General features: G+C 43.0%; 1 protein-coding gene across 1 annotated transcript in view; it reads left to right on the forward strand.

Annotated features, from left to right (window-relative positions):
* Positions 1-294: 294 nt before the first annotated feature.
* tprg1 (tumor protein p63 regulated 1) overlaps positions 295-19,822 on the forward strand; it is a 56,935-nt gene continuing 37,407 nt past the window's right edge. The window contains exons 1-4 of the mRNA XM_036979014.2: positions 295-666; positions 1,985-2,441; positions 4,942-5,030; positions 19,422-19,598. Of these exons, the coding sequence (XP_036834909.2) occupies positions 2,001-2,441; positions 4,942-5,030; positions 19,422-19,598 (707 nt within the window). The 5' untranslated portion in view covers positions 295-666; positions 1,985-2,000. The remainder of the gene's footprint in view (positions 667-1,984; positions 2,442-4,941; positions 5,031-19,421; positions 19,599-19,822) is intronic.

Below are 19,822 nucleotides of genomic sequence, written 5' to 3' on the forward strand. Positions count from 1 at the left end.
ATAGCTTGTATGGTATCCTAAGATCTATTCTTTAGAGATTTGTCATACACAAGGCCTAACAGTGTTACAATTGGAAATTGAAATACAGCCAATAAAATGACATTTTATTGCAATCACTGTGGGCGATTTTTATAGACTGTAGGCACATTTCGTGGGTGTCTTTGAATATTTAAATCCCCATAAACTGATTATTTTTTGTAGGGTGAATAGCTGGCTATAAGCTAGGCCTGTAACCACAATGTATGGGTGGCATGGGTAATACCCGAGCCACATTTGAATATAGTACTTGACATTGAATTGGTACCAGATATACGGCAGCTGACTGCAGGCGACAGCCTTCTCAAGCCGTTCAGACATTTAGACTACAAGAAAGCGGCGTTATTTTTGAACTTAAGCTTTTTGCTCGTTTAAGGCTAAATAGCTCTGACCCAGGGAGAAGTGTCGCCTTCCTTCACTACTGGCCCAGTGTACAGATTGTCCAGCACCGAAACTACCGTGAACAACAAGTGTGTTGTGTTTCCGTGTACGTCTCCGTGGCTGCCCATTTAACTACAACACGGAACAAGGAAACACCTGATGCCCTGCAGTTGCGCATCTTTCACTGACTCTCATACCACTCGTTTTCCTCTGACAACAATACGTCCCAGAGTCCACAAATACCAACCGGTAAGTAGCCTATACTTGTCAACTATCTCAATTTGTTTGAAATAAGGAGTTTTTTTCCTCCCGATATTGTTTTAATGAAGAAACAGCGAAACACTAATGTGTCACGTTAGATTTATGGTGCGTAATGTATCCGAATGGCTCTGTTCTATGAAATAATGTCAGCACTAAAGTCTAACACATTTGTTTCAAGACCGAAGCATAATGAAATCTACTGATTATAGCGGAATGAAACCTAGTAGGCCTAATTATAGCCTATTTAATTTGGGTGGGGGATTGGGGATTGAATACAGGTAGACATTGCCTAATCAGTGACCAAAGCTATCAAACATGAATTGCCAACAGAACATGGCAACGAATGCAAGAGAAAGGCTATTTGTCCCACAAGGCACCCTATTTCCTACACTCCTGCACTCCTTCTGACCAGAACTCTATGAGCCATGGTCTAACAGTGCACTCCTTCTGACCAGAACTCTATGAACCCTGGTCTAACAGTGCACTCCTTCTGACCAGAACTCTATGAACCCTGGTCTAACAGTGCACTCCTTCTGACCAGAACTCTATGAACCCTGGTCTAACAGTGCACTCCTTCTGACCAGAACTCTATGAGCCCTGGTCTAACAGTGCACTCCTTCTGACCAGAACTCTATGAACCCTGGTCTAACAGTGCACTCCTTCTGACCAGAACTCTATGAGCCCTGGTCTAACAGTGCACTCCTTCTGACCAGAACTCTATGAGCCCTGGTCTAACAGTGCACTCCTTCTGACCAGAACTCTATGAGCCCTGGTCTAAAATTTGGTACACTTTACATCTCATGGGTTTCCGTGGTGGGGTTAGTCTGTAAAATAACACGTGTAATGGCAATATTAATAAAAGTTAATATACAGTAAAGACTGATTAACACAATGCTTCGTGTATTGATATGTTTTCTCTTTCTTTAATACACTTGATTTTTACAAGGTTTTGTTTGTTCAAGATTGTGTTGATAGTGATTGACACCAGACTGGAGGCACAAGGACATCCATTGATTATTATTGTATTCTGTTGTACACTGTGTGATTCTGTAGCAGCTGACAACGCCACTGCGTTTTGTTTTGACTTCCTACAAGCCTCTCGGGTTGGTATTTACTGAACGATTAGAATAGACAAGGGCCTTCAAGAGGCCAGTTAGACATGTTGTCTTCTTCTGTTCAGGTGTCTCCCTGTTGCAACTTGTAATAAACCTGATAGATTTGTTTTAATTGATATTATCAACGGCTGCTCTAACTTTTTGTTCACCTGGATATTCCTATTACAGAATGTATGTGCGTTTTTGTTCAGATCTCGTCATAGGACAATGTCTGAGGGTAAAACAGTCACTTCCAAGGCTGTGGAGCTGGAGCCCCCAGAACTAGGACCAGAGACCCAGTCCTCCCCTCGGCCCCAGAGTCAACCTGACCCCCAGAGCAACCACCCGCCCCAGAGTCAACCTGACCCCCAGAGCAACCAGCCGCCCCAGAGCAGCCAGCCGCCCCAGAGCAGCCAGCCGCCCCAGAGCAACCAGCCGCACCAGAGCCCCCAGGCCCAGAGCCCCCAGGCCCAGAGCTCCCAGGTCCCGGAGAGTGGTCATCCCGAGGTAGAGACAGAGGAGAGAGGGTCTGCTGCCCCTACACCTGATATTGGAGCTGGACCCGGGGATGGAGCTGGACCCGGGGATGGAGCTGGACCCGGGGCCAAGGGGAACCGTTGGACTTCTGCACTAAATCAGTTCAAACTCAAGAGGTTCTTTGTTTTGAGGGTAATAATACCCTACTTTTTAAAACTTATCCTACTGTAAAGGTTTACTGTACACACATAGTAGATATACTACTGTAAAGGTTTACTGTACACACATACAGTGGGGCAAAAAAGTATTTAGTCAGCCACCAATCGTGCATGTTCTCCCAGTTAAAAAGATGAGAGAGGCCTGTAATTTTCATCATAGGTACACTTCAACTATGACAGACAAAATTAGAAAAAATTATCCAGAAAATTACATTGTAGGATTTTTAATTAATTTATTTGCAAATTATGGTGGAAAATAAGTATTTGGTCACCTACAAACAAGCAAGATTTCTTTTTAAGTGGCAAAACTTGCACATTTGGTGGCTGACTAAATACTTTTTTGCCCCACTATAGTAGGTCTACTACTGTAACGGTTTACTGTACACACATAGTAGGTCTACTACTGTAAAGTGAAATCAACATTTCAATGGTTCTACTACACAGATGAATTACATTTGAATTATTGTAGTGATCCACAATGCCACGTTTATTTACTCTCAATGCAGTTTGATCAGATTAAGACCCCAGATTAACGTCCCCCTCAACCAGCTGTGTCTGTCCACTCCTACAGTAAATATAATAATGATTAACCAGCTGCCAGGCCAACGAGACACTCCTAAACTAACCACATTAATCTGAGCTTTTACAGTGCATTCAGACACCTTCTCTTTTTCAAAAATGTGTTTTTACGTTACAGCCTTATTCTAAAATTGGTTAAAAATATATTTTTCCTCATCAATCTATACACAATTCCCCATAATGACAAAGCAAAGTACAGAGAGATCATTGATGAAAACCTTCAGAGCGCTCAAGACTGCAGACTGGGGCAAAGGTTCACCTTCCAAGAGGACAATGATCTTAAGCACACAGCCAAGACAACGCAGGAGTGGCTTCAGGACAAGTCTCTGAATGTCCTTGAGTGGCCCAGCCGGAACCCGGACTTGAACCCGATCTAACATCTCTGTAGAGACCTGATAATAGCTGTGCAGCGACGCTCCCCATCCAACCTGACAGAGGTTGAGAGGATCTGCAGAGAAGAATGGGAGAAATTCCCCAAATACAGGTGTGCCAAGCTTGTAGCATCATACCCAAGACGACTCGAGGCTGTAATCGCTGCCAAAGATGCTTCAACAAAGTACTGAATTAAAGGGTCTGAATCCTTATCGTATGTTAATGTGATATTTCAGTTTTTAATTTTTTATAAATTGGCCAAATTTATGTGGTGGAAAAACTATTTTATCCATAAGGCATAACATAACAAAATGTGGAAAAAAGTTAAGGGGTCTGAATACTTTACGAAGGCACTGTATTTACTGACATGTCAATGTGTTCCAAATGGCACCCTATTCCTATATAGTGCACTAGTTTTGAACAGGGCTGGCACCCTATTCCCTATATAGTGCACTACCTCTGACCAGGGCTGGCACCGTATTCCCTCTCTAGTGCACTACCTCTGACCAGGGCTGGCACCCTATTCCCTATATAGTGCACTACCTCTGATCAGTGCTGGCACCCTATTCCCTCTCTAGTGCACTAGTTTTGAACAGGGCTGACACCCTATTCACTATATAGTGCCCTACTTAAGACCTGCAAAATGTGTGGTTTCACATGTAAATAACTTTTTCACGCCTGAAAATCCAATTTGCACTTTCACATGTAAGACAACTCCACATGTAAGACAACTCCACATGTAAGACAACTCCACATGTAAGACAACTCCACATGTAAGACAACTCCACATGTAAGACAACTCCACATGTAAGACAACTCCACATGTAAGACAACTCCACATGTAAGACAACTCCACATGTAAGACAACTCCACATGTAAGACAACTCCACATGACTCCACATGTAAGACAACTCCACATGTAAGACAACTCCACATGACTCCACATGTAAGACAACTCCACATGTAAGACAACTCCACATGACTCCACATGTAAGACAACTCCACATGACTCCACATGTAAGACAACTCCACATGACTCCACATGTGAAAATCGCACTTTCGCTTTTGAGCCATTTTAATATCAAGAAAAACTTCTGAAGTCGAGGACAACATTTGTACAAAACAAACTCAAAAGTATTAAAGGAAAACTGTCTTTTTTTGTTTTGTTTCATTAGTCCATTGTTGACATAGTCCCAAAATATTTAGCTCGTCAGCAATCAAGTTTTCAAGATATGTAACTTTCTAAATACAGAAATGATCCCCGTAGGTCCGCGTTTTGCATCATAAGATGCATTTTATTTCCCGATTTGACATATATACAGTATATCAGCCACCTGAGTCCCTCTCAACAGAGCAGAATAGATTCAAGTTCACTGTGACTCAGATGATAATGATCGCTAATGGTCAAAATAATTCTGAAGTTTTAGCTCTCATAACTGCAAGATGTGTATTTTAAACGTGGCTATTGTCCCGTTTTAAAGGTTGAACTGTAATCTAACACATTGCTTCCCTGTCCTGTGCAGCCTGGGACCCTGGACCAATCCCTAGAAGACATCAAGGCTCTGATCAATCAGGAGGACGGAGCTGTCCACGGTGTCTGGCTCATGGCTGAGTGAGTTTCATTGTTACCCATACCGTCTCTTCTAATCCCTTACAACAACAAAAAAGATATGTCAAATGAGCATTTTCACATGTATTAAATATAGGCGGCAGGGTAGCTTAGAGCGTTGGACTAGTAAGAAAGGTTGCAAGTTCAAATCCCCGAGCTGACAAGGTACAAATCTGTCGTTCTGCCCCTGAACAGGCAGTTAACCCACTGTTCCTAGGCCGTCATTGAAAATAAGAATTTGTTCTTAACTGACTTGCCTAGTTAAATAAAGGTTAAATAAAGGTTAAATAAAGGTAAAAAAATATATTAAAAAAAAATAGAGTTAACATGACCGTTTCACAGTAGGAGTCAGATGTACTCATGGATACCCTTTGTATGTGTCCAGTGAGAAGAAAGTTAGCATTGGCTGGTGAAACTACCTCTAAATTACATTAGCACTTTCAGTCTTTGTGCTAACGCTAGCAGATACCCATAGACTTTCAGTCATTGTGCTAACGCTAGCAGAGACCCATAGACATCCAGTCTTTGTGCTAACGCTAGCAGATACCCATAGACTTCCAGGCTTTGTGCTAACGTTAGCAGATACCCATAGACTTCCAGGCTTTGCGCTAACGTTAGCAGATACCAATAGACTTCCAGGCATTGTGCTAACGCTAGCAGATACCCATAGACTTCCAGGCATTGTGCTAACGCTAGCAGATACCCATAGACTTCCAGGCATTGTGCTAACGCTAGCAGATACCCATAGACTTCCAGGCATTGTGCTAACGCTAGCAGATACCCATAGACTTCCAGGCATTGTGCTAACGCTAGCAGATACCCATAGACTTCCAGGCATTGTGCTAACGCTAGCAGATACCCATAGACTTCCAGGCATTGTGCTAACGCTAGCAGATACCCATAGACTTCCAGGCATTGTGCTAACGCTAGCAGATACCCATAGACTTCCAGGCATTGTGCTAACGCTAGCAGATACCCATATACTTCCAGGCATTGTGCTAACGCTAATTAACAATTGCACTAGTTAGCAACTTCCTTCAAACTGCTCGCAGAGACACATCTGACTCTGGGTCAGTAGATAAAGGACCTCATCTGACTCTGGGTCAGTAGATAAAGGACCTCATCTGACTCTGGGTCAGTAGATAAAGGGCTTCATCTGACTCTGGGTCAGTAGATAAAGGAACTCTGACTCTGGGTCAGTAGATAAAGGAACTCTGACTCTGGGTCAGTAGATAAAGGGCCTCATCTGACTCTGGGTCAGTAGATAAAGGGCTTCATCTGACTCTGGGTCAGTAGATAAAGGGCCTCATCTGACTCTGGGTCAGTAGATAAAGGGCTTCATCTGACTCTGGGTCAGTAGATAAAGGGCTTCATTGCCAAAAAATCCCAAAGCGTCCGTTTTAAGGAGGAAGATGGCATTATCCAGTGTCTGGCTGAGTGAGTTTATCACATAGAAATACATTATAGATTCTTTATCACTTTGTCTCTTTGATGTCCTTGTTTCCATGGTCATTCTAGGCAGAGTGAGCTGGTTGTAAACTGGTTTTCTGGTTGAGAGGACTTCATATAATCAGGTTACAACCATCTGATCAGTGTCAGAGCCAGGTAGGGGTTTTCCTGATGTGTTTCTGTCATAGGTGCAACTGAAACAAACCACTGATCAACAGTATGGACATGAGGCCAATCGCTTTTCTCTGGAATTGATTTACTTGGAGCAGAAACACTCCAAACCTGGTCACTCTCAGCATGGGGGAAACATCAGGGAAACAAACCTGGTCACTCTCAGCATGGGGGAATCGTCAGGGAAACAAACCTGGTCACTCTCAGCATGGGGGAATCGTCAGGGAAACAAACCTGGTCACTCTCAGCATGGGGGAATCGTCAGGGAAACAAACCTGGTCACTCTCAGCATGGGTGAATCATCAGGGAAACAAACCTGGTCACTCTCAGCATGGGGGAATCGCCAGGGAAACAAACCTGGTCTATACGTGATTCTACACGTATTGTGATTCTATACGTATTGTGATTCTATACGTAGTATTGTGATTCTATACGTATTGTGATTCTATACGTATTGTGATTCTATACGTATTGTGATTCTACACGTATTGTGATTCTATACGTATTGTGATTCTATACGTATTGTGATTCTATACGTATTGTGATTCTATACGTATTGTGATTCTATACGTATTGTGATTCTATACGTATTGTGATTCTATACGTATTGTGATTCTACACGTATTGTGATTCTATACGTATTGTGATTCTATACGTGATTCTATGCTCAGTGGGCTGCGTGGCCGTATTGATGAAAAACAGATTCCATAGGGGATGTTCAGTGGGCTGCGTGGCCGTATTGATGAAAAACAGATTCCACAGAGGATGTTCAGTGGGCTGCGGGGCCGTATTGATGAAAAACAGATTCCATAGGGGATGTTCAGTGGGCTGCGTGGCCGTATTGATGAAAAACAGATTCCACAGGGGATGTTCAGTGGGCTGCGTGGCCGTATTGATGAAAAACAGATTCCATAGGGGATGTTCAGTGGGCTGCGGGGCCGTATTGATGAAAAACAGATTCCATAGGGGATGTTCAGTGGGCTGCGTGGCCGTATTGATGAAAAACAGATTCCATAGGGGATGTTCAGTGGGCTGCGTGGCCGTATTGATGAAAAACAGATTCCATTGGGGATGTTCAGTGGGCTGCGTGTCCGTATTGATGAAAAACAGATTCCATTTGGCATCGAATGGTGGGCTTTTGTACAGATGCCTGCCGTCATGGGACGGCGGGCAGGCCTCTTCACTCTAGTTATGAATGCGTCTCCGATTCCCATATGTAAGCATTGTGTGATACACCGCACTGGGCTAGAATGGATACACCGGGAGCAACTGGAGGAAAAAGAGCTGAGCGCAAAACTCTGAGATATTCAGCAGGTAATTTAGATTGTAAAGTACATCACTCACGCCTGTTCACTAAACTTTGTGGAGATTTGGGATCAGAGCATGACAATGTTTCCCTTCACACCAATACTTGGTGGTTATGGAGGGGAGTGTTTTTTTCACATTGAGAGAGGATACTGTTGTCATCCACAATAGGATGTAAACAAACAGATTTAGTTGACTTTCTGTGTAATGAAAATAAAATAACAGGTAACAGCATCAGTAAGTGTACCACACCAGTGATGACTGCTCACCTCCAACACTTGGAAGAGCACCGTGGGACCTACTTCCCAAACCGTTTGACTGTGATCCTGGCTCAGTTGACATGCCGGTAAGGGAAATGGAACAGCTGACTGAGCTGTCATGTGACCGAATGCTGCAGACAATGTATTCACGGGTCACTACGGAGTAGTTCTGGTTCCTGACTCGAAGGGAACGATACCCTGCCGTCTGCCTCTGAGCATTAATGTTGCGTTCAAAACAGCTGGGAACTTGGAACCAGGAAATCTACAACTTCAGTGCGTTCAAGACAACTGGGAACTATGGAGAGAAAAAAAAACGAGCTCCAACTCGGAATTCCAACTCAGGAACTCAGGCCTCTTTCTAGAGTTCCGACTCTCCGACCTGTAGATCACTGATGTCTCGATTTGACCTCGTATTGTTCTGAATTCCTAGTTGTCTTGAAAGCACCATAAAACTCATGGTACCTTTCACCAGCTCTTACCTGTGTGGAGCTGGAGTCAGGGCTCTCGTCTCCATTATAACCAAAGTATCCATCCAGGTTGGATGTGACAGCGGAGATGAGGTGCTCACTGTCGACCACGCCCCCTGACATGAGGGGACACGCCCCCCTGACTTTTAGAAGCTCTGAGGGGACATGCGTCAAGCCACACCCATCCCATTAGTGGTGGTGAGATAAGATACATTATGTCAGACTCATTTGTAATTGACTCTCATAGCCACACATTAAAATGATGTGATGGTGATTTGAGAATACAATCAGAAATACTGATTGAATGTTTTACAATTGACTGCCATAGCCCGAAATAAAAAAAGTGAACATTGTCTCTTCATTACAGAATGGGTGGGGCAAAATAAGTTCAGGAACCAATGTAGTACTTTGGACCAGAGCCCTGTGGGGAATGAAGTACCATTTAGGACACAGACAGTCTCTTCCTGACGGAGCAGGAAGCAGGAAGCAGGAAGAAGGCGTTATATATATATATACACACACTACACACACACACACACACACATATATACACACACACACAGACAGATACAGACATACACACACACACAAAAACACACACACACACACACACGGCTGCTTGCCTGAGGAGTTACTCTGTTGTTGGTATCATTTAACAGAAGCGGCCACGTAGACCGCATGGGGCCTGCTCCACACAGCCCCTTGCTCTCTGCTCTGCCCAGTCAAGGTTAGTCATCCTATCTTCCCAGTCCAGGTTCAAGTCATCCTATCTGCCCAGTCCAGGTTCAAGTCATCCTATCTGCCCAGTCCAGGTTCAAGTCATCCTATCTGCCCAGTCCAGGTTAAAGTCATCCTATTGGATCAGTCAAAGTTACTTCAGCTCTTTCTTCTGCCGTTGTTTTGACTTGCCTCAGTGAACTATCCACCCAGCAACCCTGAAGGCTCCTAGCAGAAGTCTGAGTGTCGACGGAGGCGGAGACGGAGGCTGAGGCCACGTGCTACCGGCTCACCGAGCTGTGGAAGAGAGAGCGAGAGAGAATCCATGCCATTGTTAATTACTTGTATGCACAGGGGCAAGGGACTAAGTGTGTGTGTGTGCGTGTGCGTGTGTGTGCGTGTGAGACACAAACAACACGTTCAGACAGAGGTCCTCATGACATCAATTAATAAGACAACATTTCTCAGCTCCCCCTTAGACTCAGAAGTGCTGAAGGAATGAAGAGGGGGTGTGGAAGGAAGAGGGGGTGTGGAAGGAAGAGGGGGTGTGGAAGAAAGAGGGGGTGTGGAAGAAAGAGGGGGTGTGGAAGAAAGCTAGAGAATGAAATGCTCCACTTTCTCTCTCCTTGTCTTCATCTATGATGAATAATGGAGGAGCATTTCATTCTCTTTCTTCAGTTAGATGAGTTGAAGTTTCCACCTCATTTTGTGGGCAGTGTGCACATAGCCTGTCTTCTCTTGAGAGCCATGTCTGCCTACGGCGGCCTTTCTCAATAGCAAGGCTATGCTCACTGAGTCTGTACATAGTCAACGCTTTCCTTAAGTTGGGGTCAGTCACAGTGGTCAGGTATTCTGCCACTGTGTACTCTCTGTTTAGGGTCAGTCACAGTGGTCAGGTATTCTGCCACTGTGTACTCTCTGTTTAGGGCCAAATACCATTCTAGTTTGCTCTGTTTTTTGTTAATTCTTTCCAATGTGTCAAGTAATTATCTTTTTGTTTTCTCATGATTTGGTTGGGTCTAATTGTGTTTCTGTCCTGGGGCTCTATGGGGTCTGTTTGTGTTTGTGAACAGAGCCCCAGGACCTGCTTGCTTAGGGGACTCTTCTCCAGGTTCATCTCTCTGTAGGTGATGGCTTTGTTATGGAAGGTTTGGGAATCGCTTCCTTTTAGGTGGTTGTAGAATATTGTCTGGATTTTTATAATTAGTGGGTATCGGCCTTATTCTGCTCTGCATGCAGTTTCAATTTGGTGTTTGTCCCATTTTGTGAATTCTTGGTTGGTGAGCGGACCCCAGACCTCACAACCATAAAGGACAACGGGTTCTATGACTGATTCAAGTATTTTTTAGCCAAATCCTAATGGTTGCTTTTTATGTTTCTTTTGATGGCATAGAAGGCCCTTCTTGCCTTGTCTCTTAGATCGTTCACAGCTTTGTGGAAGTTACCTGTGGCGCTGATGTTCAGGCCGAGGTTTGAATAGTTTTTTTGTGTGCTCTAGGGCTCTCTACTTCTCTCTCTCTAAATAAACATACATTTGTGTTGTATTTTACAATGGTGTTTGTTCTTCACTGGTTGCATTTTTCTTGTGGCAACAGGTCACAAATCTTGCTGCTGTGATTTGTTGTCGAATTCTTTGTGGGTCTGTGTAATCTGAGGGAAATATGTGTCTCTAATATGGTCATACATTTGGCAGGAGGTTAGGTCAGGGAGTGCTTTTCAGTTTCCATCTCATTTTGTGGGCAGTGTGCACATAGTCGGTCTTCTCTTGAGTTCTCGATTTCTGTTCCTTCTGATTTAAAAAAAAATGTATTCACTAGGTGTTTTTATTCATTGATCTCTCAATTTGAATAACAATCAGAATCAACCTGTTTTTGCATTTGTTCTGTGTCTGCTACTATGGGTGTGGCGGGGAGGGGGAGGGAGCGCGGTCAGCCGGTCTCACGGTAATTGACCGGTAATTAACATGAACACGTTTAGCTTCTCCACGCCTCTACGGAAACAAGCTGGCTACATGCCGCTAATGTGTAACGTAGATGCAGGGAGTCAGGAAGCAGGTTGAAAATGGTGAGTTTAATAATAACAAACATGGAGAAAACAAGAGCAGCGTCTGGACATTAAAACTGAACCAATACTGCCTGTAGAGTGATGCTAGGTGGTGCTAGATAAAGAGGGAGTAATCAGGGAGGTGATGAAGTCCAGGTGTGAGGGTTGCCAGGTAGGCGTATTTAGGGTTGCCAGGTGGGTGTATTTAGGGTTGCCAGGTGGGCGTATTTAGGGTTGCCAGGTGGGCGTATTTAGGGTTGCCAGGAGGGCGTATTTAGGGTTGCCAGGTGGGCGTATTTAGGGTTGCCAGGTGGGCGTATTTAGGGTTGCCAGGTGGGCGTATTTAGGGTTGCCAGGTGGGCGTATTTAGGGTTGCCAGGTGGGCATAATGAGGGTTGCCAGGTGGGCGTAGTGAGGGTTGCCAGGTGGGCATCGTGAGGGTTGCCAGGACCGGTGTTTGGTAAACCGGCGACGCCAAGCGCTGGAGCTGGGGTAGACGTGACAGCGTGCTTTTGGAACATCTGCATTTTTAAAAGTAATAATATTTTTTTTAAATCAATAATATCACAATAAATCCATGATTTATTTTTGTCAGGTCTGAAGAAACATTATGATATGAAGAAAATGTATTTCAGAAGAACAGATTACGAGTTGGTCCACTGTATGTTATCTGGCTATAGGGCTGTAGGCTTGTTCATTTATCAGACTAGATACTGTATGTTATCTGGCTATAGGGCTGTAGGCTTGTTCATTTATCAGTCTAGATACTGTATGTTATCTGGCTATAGGGCTGTAGGCTTGTTCATTTATCAGTCTAGATACTGTATGTTATCTGGCTATAGGGCTGTAGGCTTGTTCATTTATCAGTCTAGATACTTACTGTATGTTATCTGGCTATAGGGCTGTAGGCTTGTTCATTTATCAGTCTAGATACTGTATGTTATCTGGCTATAGGGCTGTAGGCTTGTTCATTTATCAGACTAGATACTGTATGTTATCTGGCTATAGGGCTGTAGGCTTGTTAATTTATCAGTCTAGATACTGTATGTTATCTGGCTATAGGGCTGTAGGCTTGTTCATTTATCAGACTAGATACTGTGTGTTATCTGGCTATAGGGCTGTAGTCTTGTTCATTTATCAGACTAGATACTGTGTGTTATCTGGCTATAGGGCTGTAGGCTTGTTCATTTATCAGACTAAATACTGTATGTTATCTGGCTATAGGGCTGTAGGCTTGTTCATTTATCAGTCTAGATACTGTATATTATCTGGCTATAGGGCTGTAGGCTTGTTCATTTATCAGTCTAGATACTGTATGTTATCTGGCTATAGGGCTGTAGGCTTGTTCATTTATCAGACTAGATACTGTATATTATCTGGCTATAGGGCTGTAGGCTTGTTCATTTATCAGACTAGATACTGTGTGTTATCTGGCAATAGGGCTGTAGGCTTGTTCATTTATCAGACTAGATATGCTTATAAGTCCCCTGACATTGTTTTATATTATTTTTATAGTAAGAAAAATATAATTGAATTCAGCTGAATAAAATAGAAAGGCTCCTTATCCCATTCTGGTGCGAGTGCTCATATGCAGTAGCTATGTTGAGCGTAAACATGATCATTTAATACAGGTCCTATGCACTAGATTTGGCAACTCTTACTCGCGAGAATAATGGCATAAATCAATAGAATGGAATGCTTCAATCTAGTTCACATCTTTAGTGAAGCAAAGACATTTAGGGACAGGGGAGAAAATGCAACAACTCAAAATAAACGGGACAGATTTTCTATTGACATCAGGAAATAGAAAGCTGTGAAAACGACCCAACATGTTTCTGATAATATTTCACTTCATATTGTATTTGGTTGAAATACTAGCAGCTGTTATGATGCTGATAAAGACAGCACCTTTTATAGACAGTCCCTAACTGTGGTTGAAATACTATCAGCTGTTATGATGCTGTTGAAGACAGCACCTTTACAGACGGTCCCTAACTGTGGTTGAAATACTAGCAGCTGTTATGATGCTGATAAAGACAGCACCTTTACAGACGGTCCCTAACTGTGGTTGAACTACTCTCAGCTGTTATGATGCTGATAAAGACAGCACCTTTTATAGACAGTCCCTAACTGTGGTTGAAATACTATCAGCTGTTATGATGCTGTTGAAGACAGCACCTTTACAGACGGTCCCTAACTGTGGTTGAACTACTATCAGCTGTTATGATGCTGTTGAAGACAGCACCTTTACAGACGGTCCCTAACTGCACATTTACATTCTCTCAAGATGCTGAAAGAAATCAAACATATTTCTCCACTCTTGTTCCCGAGTACATTTGGTATATAATTTTACTGCAATAAATACTTCATTATGCATGAGTTAATATTACGGCTACAGTGTCAACAACAAATATTTGAAACCTTTGGAATTACCTGGATTTCTGCATAAATTTGTCATAAAATTTTATCTGATCTTCATCTAGGTCACAACAATAGACAAACACAGTCTGCTTAAACTAATAACAGAAAAACAATTATATGTTTTCATGTCTTTATTGAACACACCATGTCAACATTCACAGTGCAGGGTGGGAAAAGTATGTGAACCCTTGGATTTAATAACTGGTTGACCCTCCTTTGGCAACCAATAACCTCAACCATATGTTTTCTGTAGTTGCGGAACAGACCTGCACAGCGGTCAGGAGGAATTTTACAAATCTGTTTCAGTTCAGCAATATTCTTAGGATGTCTGGAATGAACCACTCTCTTGAGGTGGTGCCACAGCATCTCAATCGGGTTGAGGTTAGGACGGACTGGGCCACTCCAGAAGGCGTATTTTCTTCTGTTGAAGCCACTCTGTTGTTGATTTACTTCTGTGTTTTGGGTCGTTGTCTTGTTGCATCACCCAACTTCTGTTGAGCTTCAATAGGTGGACAGATAGCCTTGCATTCTTCTGCAAAATGTCTTGGTGAATTCATTTTTCTGTCGATGATAGCCAGCTGTCCAGACCCTGAGGCAGCAAAGCAGCCCCAAACCATGATGCTCCCTCCACCATTCTTTACAGTTGGGATAAGGTTTTGATGTAGGTGTGCTGTGCCTTTTTTTCTCCACACCTAGTGTTGTGTGTTCCTTCCAAACAACTCAACTGTAGTTTCATCTGTCCACAGAATATTTTGCCAGTAGCTCTGTGGAACATCCAGGTGCTCTTTTACAAACTTCAGACGTGCAGCAATGTTTTTTTTGGACAGCAGTGGCTTCTTCCGTGGTGTCCTCCCATGAACACCATTCTTGTTTAGTGTTTTACGTATCGTAGACTCGTCAACAGAGATGTTAGCATGCTCCAGAGATTTCTGTAAGTCTAGGATTCTTCTTAACCTAATTGAGCATTCTGCACTGTGCTCTTGCATTCATCTTTGCAGGACGGCCACTCCTAGGAAGAGAAGCAACAGGGCTGAACTTTCTCCATTTATAGACAATTTGTCAAGGCTTTTAGTGATACATCTGTAACCCTTTCCAGCTTCATGCAAGTCAACAATTCTTAATCTTTGGTCTTCTGAGATCTCTTTTGTTGGAGGCATGGTTCACATCAGGCAATGCTTCTTGTGAATAGCAAACTCAAATTTTGTGAGTGTTCTGTATAGGGAAGGGCAGCTCTAACCAACATCTCCAATCTCATCTCATTGATTGGACTCCAGGTTAGCTGACTCCTGACTCCAATTAGCTTTTTGATACGTCATTATCCTAGGGGGTTCACATACGTTTTCTTGCCACTGCATGTGAGAGGTTACAGATTTCATATTCCTTTTAACCAATCTGAACAGTAGGCTACAGTTCCCTTGACCTATTTGAAGTTCCTGTCTTGTACAGTGCATTCGGAAAGCATTCAGACCCCTTGACTTTTTCCACATTTTGTTACGTTACAGCCTTATTCTACAATGGATTCAATTATATTTTTTCCTCATCAATCTACACACAATACCCTATAATCACATCACAATACCCCAGAATGACAAAGCAGAAACAGGTTTTTAGACATTTTAGCAAATGTATGAAATAAAAAAACTGAAATATCACATTAACATAAGTATTCAGACCCTTTATTCAGTACTTTGTTGAAGCACCTTTGGCAGCAATTAAAGCCTTGTCTTCTTGGGTCTGATGCTACAAGCATGGCCCACCTACAGTACCACTCAAACGTTTGGACACACCTTCTCATTCAAGGGTTTTTCTTTATTTTTACTATTTTCTACATTGTAGAATAATACTGAAGACATCAAAACTATTAAATAGCACATATGGAGTCATGTAGTAACCAAAAAGTGTTAAACAAATCAAAATATATGTTTGATTCTTCTATGTAGCCACACTCTACACACTCTTGGCATTCTCTCAACCAGCTTTACCTAAAATGCTTTTCCAACAGTATGGAAGGAATTCCCACATATGCTGAGCACTTGTTGGCTGCTTTTCCTTCACTCTGCAGTCCGACTCATCCCAAACCATTTCATTAGAGTTACCAGCCTGGAGGTGTGTTGGCTCATTGTCCTGTTGAAAAACAAATGATAGTCCCACTAAGCGCAAACCAGATGGGATGGTGTTTCACTGCAGAATGCTGTGGTAGCCACGCTGGTTAAGTGTGCCTTTGAATTCTAAATATATCACTGACAGCGTCACCACTAAAGCACTCCCACACCTCCTCCTCCATGCTTCACGGTGGTAACCACACATGCAGAGATAATCCGTTCACCTACTCTGCATCTCACAGAGACACGGCAGTTGGAACCAAAAATCTCAAATTTGGACTCATCAGACCAAAGGATAGATTTCCACTGGTCTAATGTCCATATTCTTATTGGTGTCCTTTTGTAGTGGTTTCTTTGCAGCAATTCGACCATGAAAGCTTGATTCACACAGTCTCCTCTGAACAATTGTTGTTGAGATGTGTCTGTTACTTAAACTCTGGGAACCATTTATTTGGGCTGCAATTTCTGAGTCTGGTAACTCTAATGAACTTCTCCTCTGCAGCAGAGGTAACTCTGGGTCTTCCTTTCCTGTGGCGGTCCTCCTGAGAGCCAGTTTCATCATGGTGCTTTGCTTTCTCTCTGCTTATTTGAGCTGTTCTTGCCATAATATGGACTTGGTCTTTTACCAAATAGGGTTATCTTCTGTATACCACCCCTACCTTGTCACAACTAAACTGATTGGCTCAAACGCATTAAGAATGAAAGAAATTCCACAAATTAACTTTTAACCAGGCACACCTGTTAATTGAAAGGCATTGATTTACTACCTCATGAAGCTGGTTGAGAGAATGCCAAGAGTGTGCAAAGATGTCATCAAGGCAAAGAGTGGCTATTTTGAAGAATCTCAAATATAAAATATATTTAGATTTTTTTTTAACCCTTTTTTGGTTACTACATGATTCCATATGTGTTATTTCATAGTTTTAATGTCTTCACTATTATTCTACAATGTAGAATATAATACAAATAAAGAAAAACCCTTGAATGAGTACTGTACGTTTGTCCAAACTTTTGACTGGTACTGTATATTTGGAGAGTTTCACCCATTCTTCTCTGCAGATCCTCTCAAGCTCTGTCAGGTTGGATGGGGAGTGTCGCTGCACAGCTATTTTCAGGTCTCTCCAGAGATGTTTGATCGAGTTCAAGTCCCGGCTCTGGCTGAGCCACTCATTCAGAGACTTGTCCCGACGCTTCTCCTGCGTTGTCTTGGCTGTGTGCTTAGGGTCGGTGTCCTGTTGGAAGGTGAACTTTCCGTCTCCCAGTTCCTGCCGCTGAAAAACATCCCTACAGCATGATGCTGCCACCACCATGCTTCACCATGGTGCCAGGTTTCCTCCAAACGTGATGCTTGGCTTTCAGGCCAAAGAGTTCAATCTTGGTTAAAACAGACCAGAGAATTTTGTTTCTCATGGAATGAGAGTCCTTTAGGTGCCTTTTGGCAAACTCCAAGCGGGCTGTCATGTGCCTTTTACTGAGGAGTGGCTTCCGTCTGGCGACTCTACCATAAACACCTGATTGGTGGAGTGCTGTAGAGATGGTTGTCCTTCTGGAAGGTTCTCCCATCTCCACGGAGGAACTCTGGAGCTCTGTCAGTGACCATCAGATTCTTGGTCACCTCCCTGACCAAGGCCCTTCTCCCCCGATTGCTCAGTTTGGCCGGGCGGCCAGCTCTAGGAATAGTTAATCCAAACTTCTTCCATTTAAGAATGATGAAGACCATTTTGTTATTCGGTACTTTCAATGCTGCAGGTATTTTTTGGTACCCTTCCCCAGATTTGTGCCTCGACACAATCCTGTCTTGGAGCTCTACAGACAATTCCTTCGACCTCATGGCTTGGTTTTTGCTCTGACATGCACTGTCAACTGTGGAACCTTATATAGACAGGTGTGTGCCTTTCTAAATCATGTCCAATCAATTGAATTTTTCCACAGGTGGACTCCAATCAAGTTGTAGAAACATCAATGGAAACAGGATGCAACTGAGCTCAATTTCAAGTCTCATAGCAAAGTGTCTGAATACTTATGTAAATAAGGTATTTCTGTTTTTTATGTTTTCATTCATGGTCAGAAATGTCTAAAAACCTGTTTTCTCTTTGTCATCATGGGAAGTTTCTTCTTCTTCAGGCTGACGGATGGTAGAAAACAGGGTGAGGCTGTAGCATAACAAAATGTCAAGGGGTCCGAGTACCTTCCGAATGTCAATAGAAGAAGAATGATACATTTATGGATTGTTTTTGAAGGTATTCTTTTCTCTTTATTCAACCCGCCCACCTTTCAACCACACAGTATTGAATGACCCCAAACCCACCTGCCCCGTGGATATTTTATTGATTTATTTTACCTTTATTTAACGAGGCAAGTCAGTTAAGAACAAATTCTTATTTTCAATGACTGCCTAGGAACAGTGGGGTTACCTGTCTGAGGAGAGACCGCTGGGGGAAGCTGAAGTTGACCGTGGGGACTGCAGGTTATGAGTCAACCCGCACATCACTAGTGTGTGTGTTCCTGTTGTTTAATTCACTGATTGGCTGGAGTGTCTGTGTGTGTGTCTGTATAATTCACTGATTGGCTGGAGTGTCTGTGTGTGTGTCTGTATAATTCACTGATTGGCTGGAGTGTCTGTGTGTGTGTCTGTCTAATTCACTGATTGGCTGGAGTGTGTTTGTGTTTGTCTAATTCACTGATTGGCTGGAGTGTCTGTGTGTGTGTCTGTTTAATTCACTGATTGGCTGGAGTGTCTGTGTGTGTGTCTGTTTAATTCACTGATTGGCTGGAGTGGCTGGTAGTAATGAATCTGCTTCTGCTATAGAGGAAGTTTTCATACTCTGTGTTTTTATCTGACTTGTTTGGATGAGTGGTCAAAATGGAAGTTGTTTGGAAAATGTGTTAATGCAGTTACCAGAACAGTTGTGTCGGTACCAGATAGTTTTATCGGTACCAGATAGTTCAGTTATTATTAGAGGATGATTTTATTATTATATATTTATTATTTATGTATTGTCGACATGTTATAAAGTGGTCTGAATGGGGAGGGGAAAACTGAAAACTAGCTGTTATTGGCAGAGAGATTCGGAACTCTCTTTCTTATTGGTCTATTAACTAATTGCTCACCTGGTGATGTCATAAGGCCGGCCAAAACTCCATCCCACCAAAACAATCTGACATTTCAGGCAGTCTTTTCAAACAGCTCTGACACTTAAACGGCATTATCATAATTTTCACAGTATTATTCCAATCTCATAGTGTTGGAAATCACTTTTTTTCACTGTACTGGGCCTTTAAAGGTCATTTCCAATTGTGCCAATAAATGCAGCGTTTACCGTGAATTCAGGCTCCGTAACGCGGAAAACATTTCATTTCAATTTCAGTCACGTTGTAACGCTGAACTTCCGCGATACAGATTGAGTAGAGCCCTTACTTTGTTAAGTAACTGATGAATACTTCACCTCTATTCTCCAGGGTTGACCATTGGAACAACGAGAAAGAGCGTGTAGTTCTGATCACAGACAACTCCCTGCTGGTCTGTAAGTACGACTTCATCATGCTCAACATTGAGCAGATACAGAAAATCCCTCTCAACTTCATAGACCGCATCTCCCATGGCAACTTCAGCTTCCCCCAGCGGTCTCTCCTCAAGTGAGTACCTCTCTCCTCCTTTTCTCCTTTCCTCTCCTCCTCACGTGAGTACCCCTCTCCTCCTTTCCTCTCTTCCTCACGTGAGTACCCCTCCCTCTCCTCCTCTTCTCTTCTTTCCTCTCCTTTCCTCTCTCCTCTCCTTTCCTCATCTCCTCTCCTCTCCTCCTCACATAAGTATCCCTCCCTTCCATCTCCATCACTCCCTCTCCTCTTCCTCCTCCTCT

This window comes from Oncorhynchus mykiss, chromosome 5, assembly GCF_057628025.1.
Source record: "Oncorhynchus mykiss isolate SJ-2025 chromosome 5, ASM5762802v1, whole genome shotgun sequence".
In the NCBI taxonomy this organism is placed as follows: domain Eukaryota; kingdom Metazoa; phylum Chordata; class Actinopteri; order Salmoniformes; family Salmonidae; genus Oncorhynchus; species Oncorhynchus mykiss.